Source organism: Erithacus rubecula (genome assembly GCF_903797595.1).
Source record: "Erithacus rubecula genome assembly, chromosome: 6".
Lineage (NCBI taxonomy): Eukaryota > Metazoa > Chordata > Aves > Passeriformes > Muscicapidae > Erithacus > Erithacus rubecula.
The window spans coordinates 11,099,733-11,117,879 of NC_136688.1; the positions used below are offsets into that span (position 1 = coordinate 11,099,733).

General features: G+C 48.3%; 1 protein-coding gene across 1 annotated transcript; it reads right to left on the minus strand.

Moving 5' to 3' along the window:
- Positions 1–1,297: 1,297 nt before the first annotated feature.
- On the minus strand, positions 1,298–14,509 carry LOC306803415 (acyl-CoA 6-desaturase-like). Its single transcript, XM_079308805.1, has 12 exons — positions 14,053–14,509; positions 10,501–10,611; positions 9,244–9,441; positions 9,044–9,145; positions 8,417–8,542; positions 7,163–7,223; positions 6,760–6,836; positions 6,497–6,594; positions 5,850–5,946; positions 4,890–4,969; positions 3,728–3,853; positions 1,298–2,867 (listed from the first exon to the last, which is right to left on the minus strand). Exons 1-12 carry the CDS (start codon positions 14,257–14,259, stop codon positions 2,816–2,818), a joined length of 1,335 nt encoding a protein of 444 aa, XP_079164931.1. The 5' UTR covers positions 14,260–14,509; the 3' UTR covers positions 1,298–2,815.
- Positions 14,510–18,147: the final 3,638 nt, after the last annotated feature.

The window sequence follows — 18,147 nt, forward strand, 5'->3', positions numbered from 1 at the left end:
CCTCCATCATCCTGGTCCTCCAGTCTCCCACAATGAGTGGGGAGAACAAATCCAGTCCTTCCCTGGCTGTTTGATTCTCTGCCCTGAAACCAGCTTTGTGTTTCCAGGTCCACATTGCCATGTGGTGTAGCTGGGCTCAGTAAACCCTGGCAGGCTCCCAGCACCTCTTACTTAGGGGTTTTTTTTTCATGTTTGTGTCTCATTACAGTACAAATGAATGACCTTTATCAAGAAAGTGGGCAAAATTTCACCTCATTATTTTCAGAGAAACTGGTTGGTTAAGAGTCCTCAGAAAGCTGGGCAAAGCTGTGCTGAAAATTCTGTGATGGCAGATTTTAACCTGCTCCTGTCTCACTCATTGCTGCCTTGTTGAAGACAAAGCTCATGGGAAGTTTATATAATCTACATTTCCAGTGTTACTGAAACTTCTGAAATATCTCCAGATAAATCTGATTTTACTTGGAGAACAATGATAACAAAGCAGATTGATCCAGACTTCCAGGGTTTTTTGTCAGGGATCTCCTTCTTTGACCTGCTCCAGTTTGTAGAATCCTGGAATGGTTTGGGTTGGAAGGAACAATAAAGATCATCCAGTTCCACCCTCCTGCCATGGACAGGGACACCTTTCCTAGACCAGGTTGCTCCAAACCTTATCCAGCCTGGCCTGGAACACTTGCAGGGATGAGGTGTCAACAAGGAATCAAGGCACATAGAAAACACCTCAAATTCCAAGATAGAAAGCTGGGATTTTTTTTGGAAGCAGAAGAAAAAGCTACATGAGCTGGAGAGCCTTTGCCTGAAAAAATAGTAAGATTTTTGGGAAAAAAAAAAAAAAAAAAAAGCCCATTTGCCTAAGAGCTGATCTTTCCCCAAGATCAACTGAAACAATTTCCCAAGAAGAAAGGTGAGAAGAGAAGAAGGGGACAGGGCAAAGGAGGAAAACATTTGCTCTGGAAATAAGACCAAAAGAACCCAAGGGCTGTCAGAAGAATAAGCTGGATATTTAAAAGCTTGCATTGGTGATGCCACTGTGCTTGTGGTCATCCTTGCTGGAGCACAGTGAGGTACATTCAAGGAAGGGATGTAGAAATTAAGGCAGTCCTGATCTGGTTAGCCAAATTCCAGGCTAGCTCCTTATTAGCTGCCTGGGAAATCACAGCATCCAGAAGCATTTATTTAAGTAGCTTTTCACCCTAAACATTGCTGGTGGTATTTGGGTGAGCAAGACCCTCAGAACATGCCCTTTACAAACCATAAGTACTGCTTGCTGAAGTTGCAAGATGCTGAATTCCCCATCTGTAAGCAAAGATAAAATCTCATTTTATTCTCCAAAGAAGGCAGGGAGGGAATACATTTTTTTTTTTTTTTGAATGCTGGCCACAGTCCCAGAGTCGTTTCTGTTCATGATGAAGCACCTTTGCTGATTCTGTGGGATGCTGCTGGGATTCAGAGATGTGATAGAGAAGGTCCAGTTTCAGTGCTGAGGGAAGTAATGAGGTGTGCAAAGCAACCAGAGTCTCCCTCCTGGTGTTTCCAGGGATCATGGAGGCAGATGCTGGAGCCTGCTTTTGGAACCATGACCCTTTGTCCTAAACCAAGTATCCCTTCTGTTGTGTTGCAGCTGAACCTGAATCCCTGGATTTATTTGGGGTCAGGTTACCTGTTCCAGAAGCACCTGGAAGCTGTTCAACCATATCTCCCGATAAGCCATTAGTGAATTTTGGTAATTAGGTGCTGAGCAGAAAATTGAGTTTTAGACAGCTTGTAAGAGGGTTCTCCAAAGTCTCACATCAGCAGCACAGCCTGGGCAGAGCTGGTTCCAGCTGGGATCGACTGTCTGAGCATCTCCTCCTTGTGCAGGGAGAAATCCTTTTCTCCTGTGATTGTTCCCAAGGGAAGGGTGAGCAGTGCCAGGGCTCCTGGCCTGGGGCAGGCAGGAGGAGGCTCAGAGCCTGCCAGGCATGTGCAGGCAGGCAGAACCCCGGGTTTCAGCAGGGCAGGATGGTGAAAAGGCCATTTGTGGTTCCCCTGCAGCACTGAGGAGCAATTAGCACGTTTTGCTTGTGTGATTGTTTTGGTCTTTTGTGTGATTTGCTGGCAATCGCTGTGCCAGACCTACTGCTCATTAGAGAGAAAACAAACCCTCTCCTAAAGGAGACATTTTGCTGTTTAAACCTAGAAATCCTCTACAGCCCCCTGGGAAGAGGGGCTGATCCTAAAACTCAGCAATGTTAACCCCACTGTGGTTAGGGGTCAGCTGTGCAGGGCCAGGGTCACAGCTGGCACTGAAGGGCTGCTGTGATTAGAGAAGGAAGGAGGCAAAGGAGGGATCTGGGAGCTGGACAGGGCTGGGAGCACAGTCCAGGATCCCCTGGGATGTCATTCCTCTTTACACAAACATGGGAAAGAGGCATGAGCTGATTGGGGTGTCCTTGGCTTGTAAACACTCATTGAGATCTAAAAACCCTTCGGTGTGAATCAGGGTTTGTGTGGTTTAGGCAGAATGAGAATGAATCTTGTGAAAAGAAGGTCAAGGTTAAATATTAATGCCCCTTTTTTAAACATTCCTCATCATGCTCTCCCAACCTTCAGTTCCTTGCACTGCTGGCCTCACTTTCTACCCTCTGGAGAACATTTTAAATCTGCCTGGATTAAACAGGTTGCCTGGGCCTGCACCAGAAACAGCTGACAAGACAGGAAACTCCCCTCCAACCATGGATTTAGACAGATCTGAGAGTAAAACACACAAGTGTGATCCCCCCCCACGCCCCCCCATCCCTCCCAGTCACTCACACCTCCCCAGAAAGATTCATGATCACTTATGGAGATAAGCATCCAGCCAGAGATCTCCAGATTTCTTTAGGGACCTGTGGGAAGAAAAGGAGAAGTTTGGGAATCTTGCTTCTGCAATGAAGGCTGTTAATGAATTTGAGTATCAACCATAGGATCACACTCAGAGAACCCACCCTCTGCCAGTGTGAAGCCATTCCCCCTTGTCCTCTCACTCCAGATCTTGTCCAAAGTCCCTCTCCAACTCCTTTGGAGCCCTTTTAGGCACTGGAAGGGGTTGTAAGTTCTCCTGGGAGCCTTCAGTACTCACTCCACTGTGCCTCAGTGCTGTGTGTCCCTGTCCTAACTGGATCTGAGCATAAAAGGAACCCCCCAGCTTTGGAACCTGCTCTGCTGCCCATTGTGGCCACCACACTGTAATCTGCAGGAGGTGCCTGGACTCTGCAGAGCTTTCTCATGTTCCCTGCCATGAATTATTCCCCTTGGAGTAACTGAGACAGCAGCATTAACACCGAGGCTGCTGACAAGGGCTGTTAGACTCGACTCCAGCTCTGCCTGTAGGGAATTGCCTGGTGCTGCTGGCAGAGCTCTCAGGGGACACAGCAGAGGCTGTAACCTGACCTGTTTCCCTTTGATTCATCTCACTTTGCAGCAGATCTGCTGGCAGCTCCCACCAGCAGGAGCCACCAGCTGTCAGAACAGGGTGGTATAAGAATCACAGTCATTAAGATTGGAAAACCCCTCTAATATCAACCCCAGCACTGCTGAGCCACCATGTCCCCAAATGCCACAATCAGGTTTGTATCCATCTAAAGGTCAAGTGTTTGGGACTTTGACAGCAGCAATACAAATTTCTGAAGGGCTTTTTTCCACTGTGCTAGAAAATATTAGGTGCTCCTGGAAAAATTAGCTGCAGATGGGATCAGGGGGGCCTTACCCAACAATGTCTACAAATGCTTTCCCAAGAGGTTTCTCCTCATACTGGACTCCATACTTGGCACATAAAGACTTCACCAGAGGCTTCACCTTCCAGAAGTTGTGCCGTGGCATTGTTGGAAACAGGCTGGAGAGGAGAGAGAGAAAACAAAGCTGAGAAAACTCTCGAGACAAGTGACGAGGGATGGGCATTGGGGTTTGCATCCTCAGGGGCCCATCCTTGGTGCCTCCTCCTCAACTGCACAAACAAAGGAAGGGAGGCACAGAGACACCCCTGCTTTACACTCCTCTGTCTCAAGGGGGTGGTGAAAACTGATTTTCCTGTCATGCCCCAAAGCAAAGCTGTGCTTAGGAAACACTGAAAGCCAGCTTGTGCCAGAAGGGACACAAGTGCAATGGGAGGGAAGCAGGAGTGAGGGAACAACCTCAGAGATGGCTGCCCATTCCTCTGGGAATAATTATTTCTTGCTGAACTGAATTCCCAGTGACCTGCTTTTCCACTTCTGAAAGAAGGTAAAGAAGGATTCTGGGGGCACCTTGCACTATCCTCTTCCATGGAGATTTCCTAAGCTGGCTCCCAAACCAGCCAGCTTCACCCTAAAAGCCATTTCTTTTACATTTGCTGTTGCCATTGGCAACAGACTGTCCATATGGCCCTGTTTTCCATATTTTTTCTGGAATTTAGTACCCAACATCCTACACAGTCCCCCACTCTATAAAACACTGGAATGCTTTAGGGGAGGGGAGCTTTTTGAGGTGGATGTTTGATTTGGGATTTGAGCCCACAGCCTTCATAACTGGTAGATGCATAATGACAACTCCTAATTAAACTTTAAATTAAGGCTGTGAGAGTGGAAGCTTTTAAGCATGAGAGGAAAATGTCATGGCTGTAAGAGAAGCAGACTATCATGGAATGGTTTGGATGGGGAGGGATCTTGAAGCTTATTCAGTTCCTGCCCTGCCATGCCCAGGGACACCTTCCACTATCCCAAGTTGCTCCAAGCCCCATCCAGCCTGGCCTTGAGCACTTCCAGGTACAGCTTCCACAGCTGTGTAGTTTAAGATGCTGTTTCCTTGGCATACAATTGTGCCCCAGCTCGTAATTCCCTCCCCTGGGCTGTGACAAGCTGGCACTGCCCTTGTGATCCCATCTCTGCACTCACTGGTGCTCGATCTGGAAGTTCAGGTGCCCGGTGAACCAGTCATTGAAAAAGGATTGCTCAATGTTGCAGGTCGCTGCCATCTGCCAGGGAGAGAGAAAGCTGTAAGGATTAGGGAGGGTTCATCCCAAAGTCAGGGTAAAATTCCACTTCCCTGAGCTCTGGGAGTGCAGAGCCTGCTGTGCTGGCCCCGCTGGGTGAAGCAAAGAGAGCTTTAAGCCCCCCTCAGGGCTCAGGTAATCAAACTCTCACTGGTGGTGAAGTGATTCCCAGATTCCTAAATCTCAGCCTCTCCCATTGGAGGTCAGAGGGCTGACAGCAGCACTAAGGTGGAAAACAGGAGGAAAATGAACAGGCACAAAGCTTCCCCATCCCCATGTAGTTATTGCTCAGTTTGCTTTAAGTGCAATATTCTGAGAATATTTCTTAGGTATTCTTGCCACTGATAATAAAAAAATTAGATATTTTTTCTTAAAATTCAACCAGATTTTTGTTTGGGTTTCTCCCTCACACATTTTACTTGGATTTGCAGGGAGACAGAACAGCCAAAATATTAAGAATGTGGTTCTAGAATAAAGAAGAGGAAAGGGAGCACTCAATCACCTATCTTCCAGAACAAAAGGTGGGCTCCAAAATGAAGAGTCAACTTTTTTTTGCTCAGCTGTTCTGTTGCTGGGAGCTACAGGTCTGGCCAAAACACACAGGAATGTTTTTTTGGATTTACAGTCACCCCCACTCTCAACTTGCCTCCAGGAGCAGGTAACCTTTGGATTGTCAAAATAATTGCAGAACTTTGGAATTCCATGTCATTCCCCAGCATTGCTGGCTCTGGGACAGCATCTTTATGGAACAAGTCATGGACAAGACACTCTATCCTAGTAAGGATTGCTGGTAACTCTCACATTCTTTGAGTAAATCCCATTTTGGGGTGAGTCAGGGGTGTTTTTTCCCCCTCCCAGTTACCTGGGAACTCAGCCAGTCTCTGTGCTTCTCAGAATCAATTTCCATTGGAATGTGATTCATCTGGGTGACCCACACGAACCAGTGACTCTCCAGAAACCTGCAAAACCAGAAAAAATCATGACAATTTCTACCAGATGTGGGGACATCAGGTAATTAGAGTGGGCTTTTCAGGGAGCAGCAGAGAATTGGATGGATGTTGACAAGGAATTGCCTGGAATCATCCTTGTTCCAGGCTTGTTTTCTGCAAGAGCAGAATTTTGCCATTTTTCTCTTATTTTTTTCCTTGCACTTTAAGTTTCATAAAAAATTTTGGGAATAACAGGCTGGTTGTGATAAGTTTTCCAGCTTGATTTCAGACTTGTAGCATGCACAGGATTACCTCTACAGGTGGTAAGGGATGAGGGTGGAGCTCTGGGAGGGTCCAGCCATGACCAAAGTGAGATCAGCAGTATGTGAGAACGGAGAATGAGGAAAGGGGAGAATCCTGGACCATCATGGGGCAGGGGAAGATGCAGAAGGGTGCCAGAGGAGATGGAACTCGGGGATGTTGACAGGGAAGGGAAGCAGTGTGACACAGCAGAGCTGAGACCAGGCTCAAACAGCACTGGAGGGATGGGAGAGCAGGGGGGATGGCCTTGCTCCCCTACCTGACAAACGTGAGGAGACACAGGGAGCCCAGGACACCGTAGAACGGGATGTAGGTGACGAAGTAGCGCAGGTAGTAGCTGATGGCCCAGGCCAGGTCCTGGGGGGACAGAGGAAACACCAGCCATCACTTTGCCCTTCCTGGGTAACACGCCCTTGCTGGTGATGTTGGGAACACTGGGTGATTCCTGCCTGCCCCCTGGCCTCCCTCTCTGCTCCGGTTTCCAGCCAGACCCCACAAGGATGGAGGGAATGTTTCACTCACCGCCCAGAACCTGCGCCTGATCATGGTCGAGATGATTTGGATTTGGAAATACACAGGGATGAGCAGAGGCGGGAAGACTGCAAGGCAAAGGGAAATGGTTTGGCCATCAGAGGGGTGGGAAGGTGTGTGACATGAGGGACTGCTTCCATGGAACTGGGAACGTGCAGTATTTCCATGGAGCCTCTCACATGGAGGTTATTCCCAGCCTCAGCTGTTTTTTGTTGCTCTACAGGGCCATGTTCCAGGTGCTTGGATATCCCTGAGCTGATTTTGGGACCTGCACAACATCCTGAGGAAGGGTGGGATGAGTTGGGATTTGAGGAGTTGCTCTGCTCACATGGTGAGGGCTGAAAAGGAGAAGTGGCATTCCAGGAAAAGGGAAGAGAGGAGGGTGGATACTCACTGAGGAAGAAGTACTCGTGCTGGTGGTTGTAAGGCAGGTACTTCAGCTTCTTCTTGCCATACTGCAGGACACAAAGAGACAGCTCAGCCTGGACATTCCCAGGTAAAAGCAGATTCTCTGCAGTAATTCTTCATTTATTGATCAGGGAGTTTTGACTGAATCCCCACCAGTGGGTAAGAAGAGATTTGGTGTGATTAAATATCCTGACTTTGCAATTGTGTCAATTTTTAAAGATAATTTCTATTTACTTGATAGAATTTTGATGCACTTCACCTTCTGCCATGACTGTGAGAAAAGATGCCAGCACCTCCATCTTTACTAACATGAATGTGATAGGCATGAAGTCTGATTTTTTTGGAAGGGAAGGCTTGTAACACCAATAAATTAGGCACATTATATTCCCTCTGGGCTGAGCTCTGCAAGGCTATGTGCTTGGCATCATTTGGAAGAAGTTTTATACCAATGTGAGAATATTGGGATTGACTGATTCTGGCCTAACATCAGATATTTTGATGCAGAAATGCAGTTTTCCTTGTTATCACAAATGTTTAGGTTTTTGTTTAAGTAGTAGAACCATGGTCTGCTTTCTCAATAATACAAAATCTGGCTGAGAAGTCATTTTTAATGTTGTATTTCCCTATGTTGTCTTTGCTGCTTGTCCATTTTCTTAGGGTTTTGTTTTTAAAACAAAAAAAAATCCACAGAAATCCTTGTTCCATTGTGAAAAACACCATTATTTAAGTGCTTTGGGTAGGTTTTCATAAGCAGGCAGTAAATGTTTTGGCTCTGGAGGAGTGGATTGAATTAAAATTAAAATCACTTGATGGGGGAAGATATTTCCTATGGAAATGGAAGGTCAGTTTTGAAATGCTCCTGCTGGAATAATGAGGAACACCACGTTTCCCCCTCACATTGGTACTTCAAGCCAACAGGATGAAGTGGCCTTCAGTGGCTTTCTGCTTTTTTTTCCCAATCCCATCTGCATTATTATTAACACAGGACACTTTCTCCTGTGGTCAGCACAGGAAATGGATTGGGAATTAGTAGTCAATGCTGCTCCTCAGCCCAAGGGTTGGCTCCAAACTCCTGTCAGACAGACGAAATCCCTGGATTAAGCATTTCCTTTCTAGCATTCCTGGAAGTCCTGCCTGTGTAAGTCATGTCTAACAATGGGAGCCAGCTCCTGGATTTGCCCAACCACTCTCCCAGGCCCTCTCAGACAGTAGTTCCCAAGTTTTCCCCACTTTTCCTTACCTCAACGGGCTGTGTGTCTCCCAGGACAAAAATGTGCAGCATGTTCACATCTGGGTCCTTCTTGAAGATGTTGGGCTTGGCGTGGTGCTGGAAGTGGCGGTGGTTCCACCAGTTTGCAGAGGCACCCTGGGCAAGACAACAAGGAGTTTTCATCCATGGAGAGCTGCCCCCAAGGTGGGATTACCCAGTCATTTATAGGAACTAAAGGAACAAAAGTTCCTTTTGGCCCAGATTGTGGCCAAAGTGGGATTTGCTTTGGAAAGAGCAGCAAGCAGGGAGTGGTGTTGTTGGTTGCTATGAGACTGCTGCTCCCAGAGGGATCCCAAAGGATCATCCAAGTTGAAAGAACATGGAATAAATACACTCTGATCAAGTTATAGGTTACTGTGTCTTCCCAGAAAATCCTGAAATGGTTTGGGTTGGAAGGGACTTTAAAGCTGCTCTAGTCCCAACCCCCTACCATGGCCAGGGACACTTTCCACTGGCCCAGGCTGCTCCGTGGGCAGTGGTCACCAACTTTTCTTGTGCCTCTGCCTATTCTGGGAAGGTTGAGAGCCTCCCTTTCCTACTTTGCCGCAGCCAAAGTGATGCATTCCCAGCCTTCCCTGGCTCCATAATCCCCTTTACCTTCAGGTGTCCAATGACAAACTTGTGGACGATGTGGTTCCAGGAAGACTTCTTGAAGACAGAGAGGTGTCCAAAATCATGTTGCAGCCACCCTGCCTGAGCCTGGGATAAGGGGAAATCAAAATTGGGAATCAGAGCTAAGCAGGAAAGAAATGGAGAGGAAGGGCACGTTGGGAGTGTGAGAAAGATCTCTCTGTCACCTGGGAAGTTGTAAGGATGCAGGCAAGGATGAGGGTTGTGATCCAGCCAGTCCCGAAGTAAGAAATCATGAGCCAGGCCAAAACCTCCATGGCAATGATGTGGCCCAGGTAAAGGGAGAAGAACAAGGGGCTGGCTCGGAACAGGTTCATGTCCTCCGCTGTCTTCCGCAGGGTCCGGAAATCCTCCACCAGCTGGGACTGCAACAGGCAAGAGCAGGGTGAGGCTTGGGAGGGAGCTTGACTGAGTGTGGGATGGATGGATGGATGGATGGATGGATGGATGGATGGATGGATGGATGGATGGATGGATGGATGGATGGATGGATGGATGGATGGAGGAAGGATGAGCTCCATGCTAAGGAGCCTGTCTCCGTATTCCAGCTTTTTGCCCCGTATTCCTATGAATAAACATCCTGGCCAGTCTGAGCCCACATCCTGACCTTTTGGACCTGGAGCTAGGAGAGTAATCCAAGCTCTGTTGAATGTCACATCACCTGATAGCTCTTGTCTGAATGAGCTTCCCAAGCACTAAGGAGAAGCTGGAGCAAGAGGGGATTCAGTGCTATTGTGCCTAATTCCAGAGCTCTGATAATGAGCACCCACTGTCGCCTGCCATCCATTCAATCCATGGGCCAGCTCCTGTGCAGCCACCCATGAGGAGCATTCCTGGGTCACTGGGGGCCAGCGTTGTCCCCTCCATTGTGAGTGACACAGATCTATCACAATCATGGCCAGCCACAAACAACGGGGCAGGATTGAGTTTCCTGGCCAGAGCCAGTTGTGCCACGCTCTGGGCCTGAATAATGGATGAGCAGGGATACAGAGCTGCCCTGAGGATGGGCAGTGGCTGCTGGTCCTTAGCAAGGCCACCAAATAAGACATCTCATTTGGGGACTTGTGTTTTGGAGCTTGGTCACCAGCAAGGGAGCAGCAGAAGGGACCACAGTCACCAGAGGCTGGTGCACATTTCCCATTCCACATGTCTCTGTTCCCATTTCCCTTCAAGATGGGCTCACTCCAGCCTGGGTGCCTGGAATGGGCTGCCAGAAATTGGCTGTTGGTGGCTCTGTGGGAAAGAAAAGGTTTGTACTGACAAAAGTGTCACTCTCTTTCCACACATATTTGAATCCATAACAGGATGAAAATAAGGCTACATGGAGATGTTCAGCCACTGAGAACTCCTCTCCCCCTCTGGAGAGCATCCCAAGAGGGGTGGGAATAGCCAGCCTGAGCCCCAGCTAGGGAATAAATACTCACATTTTTGTCTCGGTCCTGGCTGGGCTCCCCTGGAGCGAGTTCTCCAATAAGCAGTGGCTTGAGAAACTTCTGCACCAAGGTGGGATTGATATGGAAGGCCTGGAATGCATCCTGGAGTGGAAAGAGGAGGAACTGCATAAGATCCAGGAGTAAGATATGCCTCCTATTCACTGTGTCATTCCCACCCATCTCCAGTAGTTGTGGAACCTGTGGAAGAGGGGGGCCGGGTCACCTCCAGCTCTGTGATCACTTTTTGGGACATTAATTCCACTAAAGCCTGATGAATTTGCTGTCCTGGGAACGGTGAGACCTGGGATGGCATCCTGCCATATGGTAAAAGGCACCTCAAGAAATTCTTTCTAAGCAACTAAATACTTAAATCCTGTTAATTCCCTTAGAAGGTAGGCAGAGGGGAATTTGTGCAAATCCCTCGTAGATTATAAATACCCTTGGAAAATCTGCTCCTCAAGGCAAGTCAAGAGAGGGGGTGACTGTGGTGACTGAAGCTGGATGTGACTGCAAACACAAAAAAATATTCTTGGGTGTTTTGGCAAGGCCTGGAGATGCCAGCAGTAAAACAGCTGAGGAAAAAAGTGGTGACTTTCCAGAAGAATAATGCCTTGTTTGTGGAGTCATTTTGATCCTAGCATTCATGAGTTTATCTGACTCTTCTTTTTCTCTATTCCTTCTGCTTTTCACATATTTTTGTCTACCTGCATCCCACAGGTGCTTGATGCTCACAGTGAGATCTTGGCCAGTTGGAATTCACATGGCACAGTTGGAATTTTAACCCCAAGGACAGCTGCAGGGACAGAGGGCTGACCCAGATCAGAAACTCTCACTGTCCTTGCCCTTTCCTCATTGCACAGAAATTGAGTCAGCTCTTGAAATTCACCTGGGAGAACAGGAAAGATTGGTTAAGTGCTAAGAGAGTATGAAAAAAAAATCGTTTAAAACAGGAGTCAGGAGAACCATGCTCCACCTTTGTCCCATTGCCTAACAATTGTAGGGTCCAACTAGTATCTCCCTCCTGGCTCTAAAGAGAAAGAGCAGACTGGAAAGTGCTTCCTCTGTGTCCAACTGACCCTTCTGGAGCTGCCCTCCATCAAAAGTCTGGAGTTCAAAAACACCAGGCAACAACCTCGGGCCCAAAGTCCACCAAAATCAATAGAAACTTGGACCCAGAAATGTGTCACTGAAATGCTCATTCTGGTTCCTTGTTTTCCTCCCTGGAACAACTTGCAGAAGATGTGAAAGAGGAAGGAAAAGCAGAATGAGAGGAGGAAATTAATAGCTGGTTGTATGTACTGCAAGGCTCTGCAGTTTTGGGGTGGAAAAAAAAGAGAGGGGGGGAAGAAAGGGAAAGAGAGAGAGAGTTTTTTATAAGGAACATTCAAAAATGTTGATTCAGTATTATCTTAACTGTGTGAATAAAAGATTGGGTGCTCACTGCCTGGAGATCCTGCAAATGATGGAAGGATTGGATTTTTATTATGTATATCTCATGAAGCTCCTGTACTAATAGGTCCCAAATATAAGATAGCCCCTGAATTTTGGAATTGTTCTCAGTTTTGTACTGCAGAAGATAAAAAGCTTAAGGGAAAAGATAATCCCTGGGAAATGCTGTGTGATATTGGAACTTGACCTCCCAACTTGGTGATCTACTGACCAAATAAGCTGAAGTGTTTTATGGGATGTGGGAATTATTCCAGCTGCTCTTGGTGAGAAAAAAAAAACTTTGTATAAATGAGATACGAGCTGTACTTGAGCAGTGGGAGTGCTTAGAGCAATCAGCACAAGGATTTTCTTTTACCTCCCTCAACACCTCTGGGACAGACACTGCAAAGTGTCCCTGCTTTGTGTTCTGTGCATGGGGTGACACCAAAACACATTGGCCCAGACTCAGATGTTGTGTTTGAAAACATCAGAGACCCATGGAATGGTTTGGGTGGGAAGAGACTTCAAAAATCATCTCATTCCACTCCCCTGACATGTGCAAGGACACCTTCCATAGACCAGGTTACCCCAAACCCCATCCAGCCTGGCATAGGACACTTCCAGGGATGGGGCAGCCACTGCTTCTCTGGGCACCCTGTGCCAGGGCCTCCCCACCCTCCCAGGGAAATATTTCCTCCTAAAATCCAGTCCATATCCAGCAGGGTCAAGGCCAAGCCTTTCTCCCCCTGAATGAGAGAAGGTTTTCTGGCTGTAAAAATGGTTGTTCACCACAGGGGAGCTGCAGAACTGATGCCAATCCTGGTTTAGTGCTAAGAGCAGTGATTTAACAATTTCAGAGCATTTTTAGGGCCGTGCCTTCATGGAGTGTGGGGAGGTGGGAGGAGAACCAGCAATCCTGGAACCACCAACCTGTGTTTCAGCCTCCCTTTCAAGGATTCCAGACAACTGCAGTAGGAAATGCTTTTTGGTTGCTAATGGAGATACTGGAGTTAAATTCTTGGGGATGAGAGTCAAACTCCTCCTGTTCCAGCAGCTCTGTGTTTAAGCAGTTGAAAGCAAAACCAGGCCCACCTTTTTGAGGGAGAAAGCTATTGCTATTCATTCAGGGGATTTACTGAAAAGGGACAGAAGGGCCAAAATGCAGCTCAGCACTTCAAGGAAAAGAATGGAAAATAACCACAGGATGCAGGGAAGTGGGGCTGATGGAAAGGGAAGGTTCTGCCAAATAATTTTGTCACACATGGAGCCTCCTCCTTGCTAGGGTGTCAGAAGCCGTGGGAGACCAGCAGTTCCTGCTCCTGCTCGGTCTCTGCACGTTTTGGGAAAAGCTCTGAGGCAGCTTGGATTTCATTAACACGCCCTGAGGGCAGAACATGCTCTCTGGATGCACTTGTGAGGAAGGTGGTTTTGTGGGGAACTCCAGACAACAAACAATTTATTTCAAATTTGTTCCTGTTTCAAGGCTGGGGGCTTTTCTGTTGTTGTTTGGTTTCTTATCTTTGACGGTGCTGAAACCTGAGAGGCGGCTGAACCCAGCGAAGGAGCAGCTGGAGCAGCAGCAAAGGGTTTGCTGCTTTTTTTTTTTTTTTTTTTTTTTTTTTTTTGCCTCTTTTCTGTAGCAACCTGTAACCAAATTCTCAAGAGAATTTTCTCCTGGGGAAAAGAAAAAAAAAAATCTAAAAAGCTCCTTGTTTTAAAGCCTCCTCACAGAAGCAACTTTGAGACACAGCCTGGCCTCTGTTTAACCCTCCCTGTGCTGGCTGCGTGACTCTGCATGTCACAAGCTCCACACTGGAAAAGGGGAGATTCGGGACACTTGGCTCCTGAATTCAGGGCTCGAGGCACGGCACAAGCAGCAGACAAAGGCAAACCAGCAGGATCTAAGCCGGGCAATCCCTACCAACCCATCTTCCAGACACCACGGCTGCAGGGGGGACCTGGACCGCGCTAGGAGCGCCAAAGGGCAGAGCCGGGTGTCCAGCAGGTGTTGGGGGGACGGGAACAGGGGACACAGGCAGCTGGCTCCCTTCAGGGAGGGCAGGACTGTCAGAGGATGCTGCTGGAGCCGGGAGAGCCGCGGGGGTCGGTCCTTACCGTGGCATCTTCGCCGGCGCAGTGGCTGATGACTCGCTGTCCCCCCGGGTGCCTGTTTGCCCACTTGGTGACATTATAAACCTTCCGCTCTATCACCAGCCACTTGTCCGTCCGCAGGTTGTGCTTCTGGATCTCCTCCCAGGTGTAGAAGCGGATCTGCGCCGCCGGCTCCCCCGAATCCCCCCCTTGCTCACCCCCTTTCCCCATGGGGCCACTCGGTTTTCTTTGTCTTCTTGACCAGAGGGGGAGAGGAGGGGGGAAATCCTGTCCCTGCCCTTCTCAGGGATGTGCCGGAGGGGAAGAGCTTTCCTGGTGGGATTGAACTCAGCTGATCCCCTGCTCCCTCCCTTCGCCTTCGCTCATGTCCTCCCTTCTCTTTGTTTCTCCTCCTCTCCGCCGGCTCGGAAGTGCCCCCTAGCCTGGCTGTCCCCGCACTGATGCACTTTATCCTCGCACATAGCCCTGTGTTTGGAGGGAAGCTCGGCCCCTTCCACCCACACCCCCCCTCTCGGGCATCCCCCCCGGGCACTCTCCTCCCTCCCATCCCCTCCCTCTCCCGGCATCATCCTTTCCTCCGGGCATTCTCCTCCCTCCCGCCCCCAACTCAGCATCCTCCTCCCCGCGGGCATCTCCCCCTTTCCCCTCATCCCGCCCCCCTTTCCCGGGCATCCCCCCCTCTCTCCGCTCGGTGCCCGGGGCTCTCCCGCCGGGATCAGCCGAGCTCCAGCGCCAATCCCGGCCGTCCCGCCGCCCTCCCACTCCCGCCCATTGGCCCGTCCCGATCTTTCGAAGCGGGACCGCGGGGGGACGGGAGGGTGGCAGCCCCTCTTCTCCTCCTCCTCCCGCTCCTAGCTTCGTGTCCTCGACATTTTTTGGCTCCCCCGCGTTTTTTCTTTTTTTTTTTTTTTTTTCATTTTCCCGCGTTATTTCTTTTGCCCTTCCCCTTCGTTTCCCCCCCCCTTCCTTTCCCCTGTTTTCTTTCTTCTTTTTTTTTCGTTTCCTTTTCTCCCCTTTCCTCTTTCCTCCCTTTTCTCCCCCTCCCCTTCCCCACCTTTCCCACTTTCTCTTCTTTCCCCTCCTTTCCTCCCTTTATCCCCTTTTTCCTCCTTCTCCTCTTTTCCACTTTCTCTCCTTTCCCCTCTTTTTCCTCCCTTTATCCCCCTTTTCCTCCTTCTCCTCCTTCCCCCTTTCCCCCCCATTTTTTCTCTTTTTCCCCTTTTCCTTTTTCCCCACTTTCCTCTTCCCCCACTTTCCCCCATTGCCCCTTCTTCCCTCTTTCCCCCTTTTGCCATTTCTTTCCCATTTTCTTCCCCCTTTCTCCTTTTTCCTCCCTTCCCCTCTTCCCTCCTTCTCCCCTTCCTGCCTTTTCCCCTTTCCCCTCTTTTTCCCCTTCACATCTCCTCCTGCTTCCCCTCTTTTCACTCCTTCCTCCTCTCTCCCCTCTTCTTTTACTCTTTTTTTACCATTTCTACTCTTTAAAAAAAATTTTTACTATTTTTCTATTTTTTAATATTTTTTCTTTTCCCCTCTTTTTCATACTTTTTTCTGGTTTTCCTCCCTTTTTTCTGCCTTTTTTCCTCCCAGCTTTCTCCCCCCCACTTCTCACTGCTGAGCTCAGACAGGAGCTGTAGCTGCTCTGCCCAAAATCTGCATTGTTTTATTCTATTTTTGCCAGGCTGCTGCTGGTGGCCGCCAGACTTCCCAGCTTTCCTGTGGCACAAGCAGAGCTGGTTGAGCTCTCCTGCCTGAGGCCATGTTTTTATTAACAGGTGGGATAATGCCATCTTTGCCATCTTTTCCTTGCTGTGGGGCACTTTATTGTACACAACTCCTGGTGTTGGGTTACGCAAGGCCAGGTGTTGCAAGGACAAAAACAACAGAAACAACACCCCTTTTCCCCTCTGATCTGTGGCCTCTTTCCAGGTGTGATACCCAGCTTTCCTGGCAATAGGAATCTTTTCCTGTGATTCTTTTGCATGAATAAGTGGGAGGATTATTAATCCTTTCTGTAGTGGCAGATGCTGGGCCTAAGCAAGGGAAGGAACCCACAGGGTTATCCATAGAATCACAGAAGGATTTGGGTGGGAAAGAACCTTAAAGACCATCTAGTTCCAATCCTTTGCTATGGACAAGGAAATCTTCCTCTATCCCAGGTTTCTCCAAGCCCCATCCAGCCTGGCCCTGGACACTTCCAGGAATGGGGCAGCCACAGCTTCCCTGGAAAACCTGTGCCAGGGCCTCACCACCCTCACAGGGAAGGATTTCTTCCCAATATCCCTTCTAAATCTCTCTTCTTTAGCTTTGTGCCAAGCCATGCTAGAGCTTTCCTCTGTTTCTGCCCGGTGTTAATGCTGCAGGATGGCTTCAGCCTGTTAAACAATCCTTGCCTGTGGTGTGGGGTGAGGAAAGTCAGAAATGACAGGAATGTTTTGCTAAGACTTGCTAGTTTTATTTAGTTTGGTTCAAAATAGCCCTGTGACAAGGATCAGACTAAATTACAGCCAGACACCACATTAAGGTGGACCTGAAACTTGTTGTTTGTGATGAGAGAAAACTTTGCTGAGCTCTTTGAATTTGGGGGTTTTAATCCTGTGGGTGCGCCTGGATATGTACAAAGCAGGAAGAAATCCTTCCCTGTGAGGGTGCTGAGGCCCTGGCACAGGTTTCCCAGAGAAGCTGTGGCTGTCCCTGGATCCCTGGAAGTGTCCAGGCCAGGCTGGAAAGGGCTTGAAGCAACCTGGGATAGTGGAAGGTGTCCCTGCCCATGGCAGGGGGTTGGGATGAGATGAGCTTTAAAGTCCCTCCCAACTCAAACCATTCCTGGATTCTCTATTGATTCTACAAAATGAGCAGAAAAGGAGGTTGGTCCATTTTTGAATTTACCTGTAGATGGGCAAAGAAGCAAAATCAGCACCCAGAACTCCCCACCTGGATATTTCCCATGGAAAATTGCACCATAACTTAATGACAAGCCATTGAAAGATGGCTCTAAAATAATCCCTGCTGCTTTCAGCCAGCCAGGCTGTCAGGCTTCAGGCAGTGCTTGTTCCGAGTTTTCTTTGGCTCCTGGGACACAAACCAGCCCCAGCAAAGAGAGGAGAACAGGCTCTGCTCTATGGCCAAGTGGGTGAAAGGCTGCAGTGGCTGCCCGGTGTAGCTTTAGCAGCACAAAGAGCTTGTGTGAGGCACATAAAAGCCCCGAGTTTAACCAAAGAGTCACGAGATGTGGGCAGAGAAGGTGAGGAACATGAAAGGCAGCAAAGTCTGGGCAGGGGGGATGTAAAAGTGGAAGAGTTTTTGTGGGGAGCACACTTAGAAGTGGCATGTCTGCTCTTCATCTGAGGATATCTTACTGGAATGGACTGGAATGGTGGAAAAGCAGGGAAAATTGGTAGCCCATGTATCTTTATACATGGGCTCATGTCTCATGCATTGATTTAATCTAAAAGAAGTTCCTTTTCCCTGAGGAAAGAGCTTAAAAAATGTAGCAAAATCCCAACATTTTCTGTGTTTATTGTTTCATCCCTTTGTTGAGTTTTATGTAGGAGGCAAGGTCTGATAAGTTTTTTTTGGCAAGGTCTGATATGTTTGTTTTAATGTAGTTTTTATACAGGACTAGACTTTGACAGCAGCACGCTCTGCTGGCACCAGCACATGGAAATGCCCCGTAGTTGTGCTGCAATCCTCATGGATGTAGGGAAAATCCTCCTTTTCCCCCAATTTATAGTATGAGATCCATCACTGGATATGGCCAGGTGGCTCCAAGGCATGCTGTGGGAAAAGGAGGAAACAAGGGAAAGATATGGAGCTGCTTTCTGAAGGGGAAAAAGGCAGGAACTGAGGATTTAGAGAGAAAAATAGAGTGCAAATCAGATTTAGCTACACCTTTAAACTTTTTGATACTTTTAATAACCTTTTTGATACCTTTTTCCTTTCTGCCAAAGAAAAATAGATGTAAGGAGAGAAAAGACCCCAGGTTTTCCCTGTCTTTCACAAGAGGGAAAGGCGGAGAAGCTCTGAACCTAAAAATAAATAATAAATTGAATTTAAAATTCAAACATAGTGGGAAACAGCTGGGCTGGGAATGGGAGCTGG

What these genes read in the sequence shown, in the direction of transcription:
- LOC306803415 (XM_079308805.1), bottom strand. Translation starts at nt 14,259, where the DNA reads ATGGGGAAAGGGGGTGAGCAAGGGGGGGATTCGGGGGAGCCGGCGGCG. An exon ending in GAGACTGGCTGAGTTCCCAG is followed by an intron (nt 4,970 to 5,849) that starts GTAACTGGGAGG and finishes TCTCCCTGGCAG; the next exon opens with ATGGCAGCGACCTGCAACAT. An exon ending in GCATTTGTAGACATTGTTGG is followed by an intron (nt 2,868 to 3,727) that starts GTAAGGCCCCCC and finishes TTCTTCCCACAG; the next exon opens with GTCCCTAAAGAAATCTGGAG.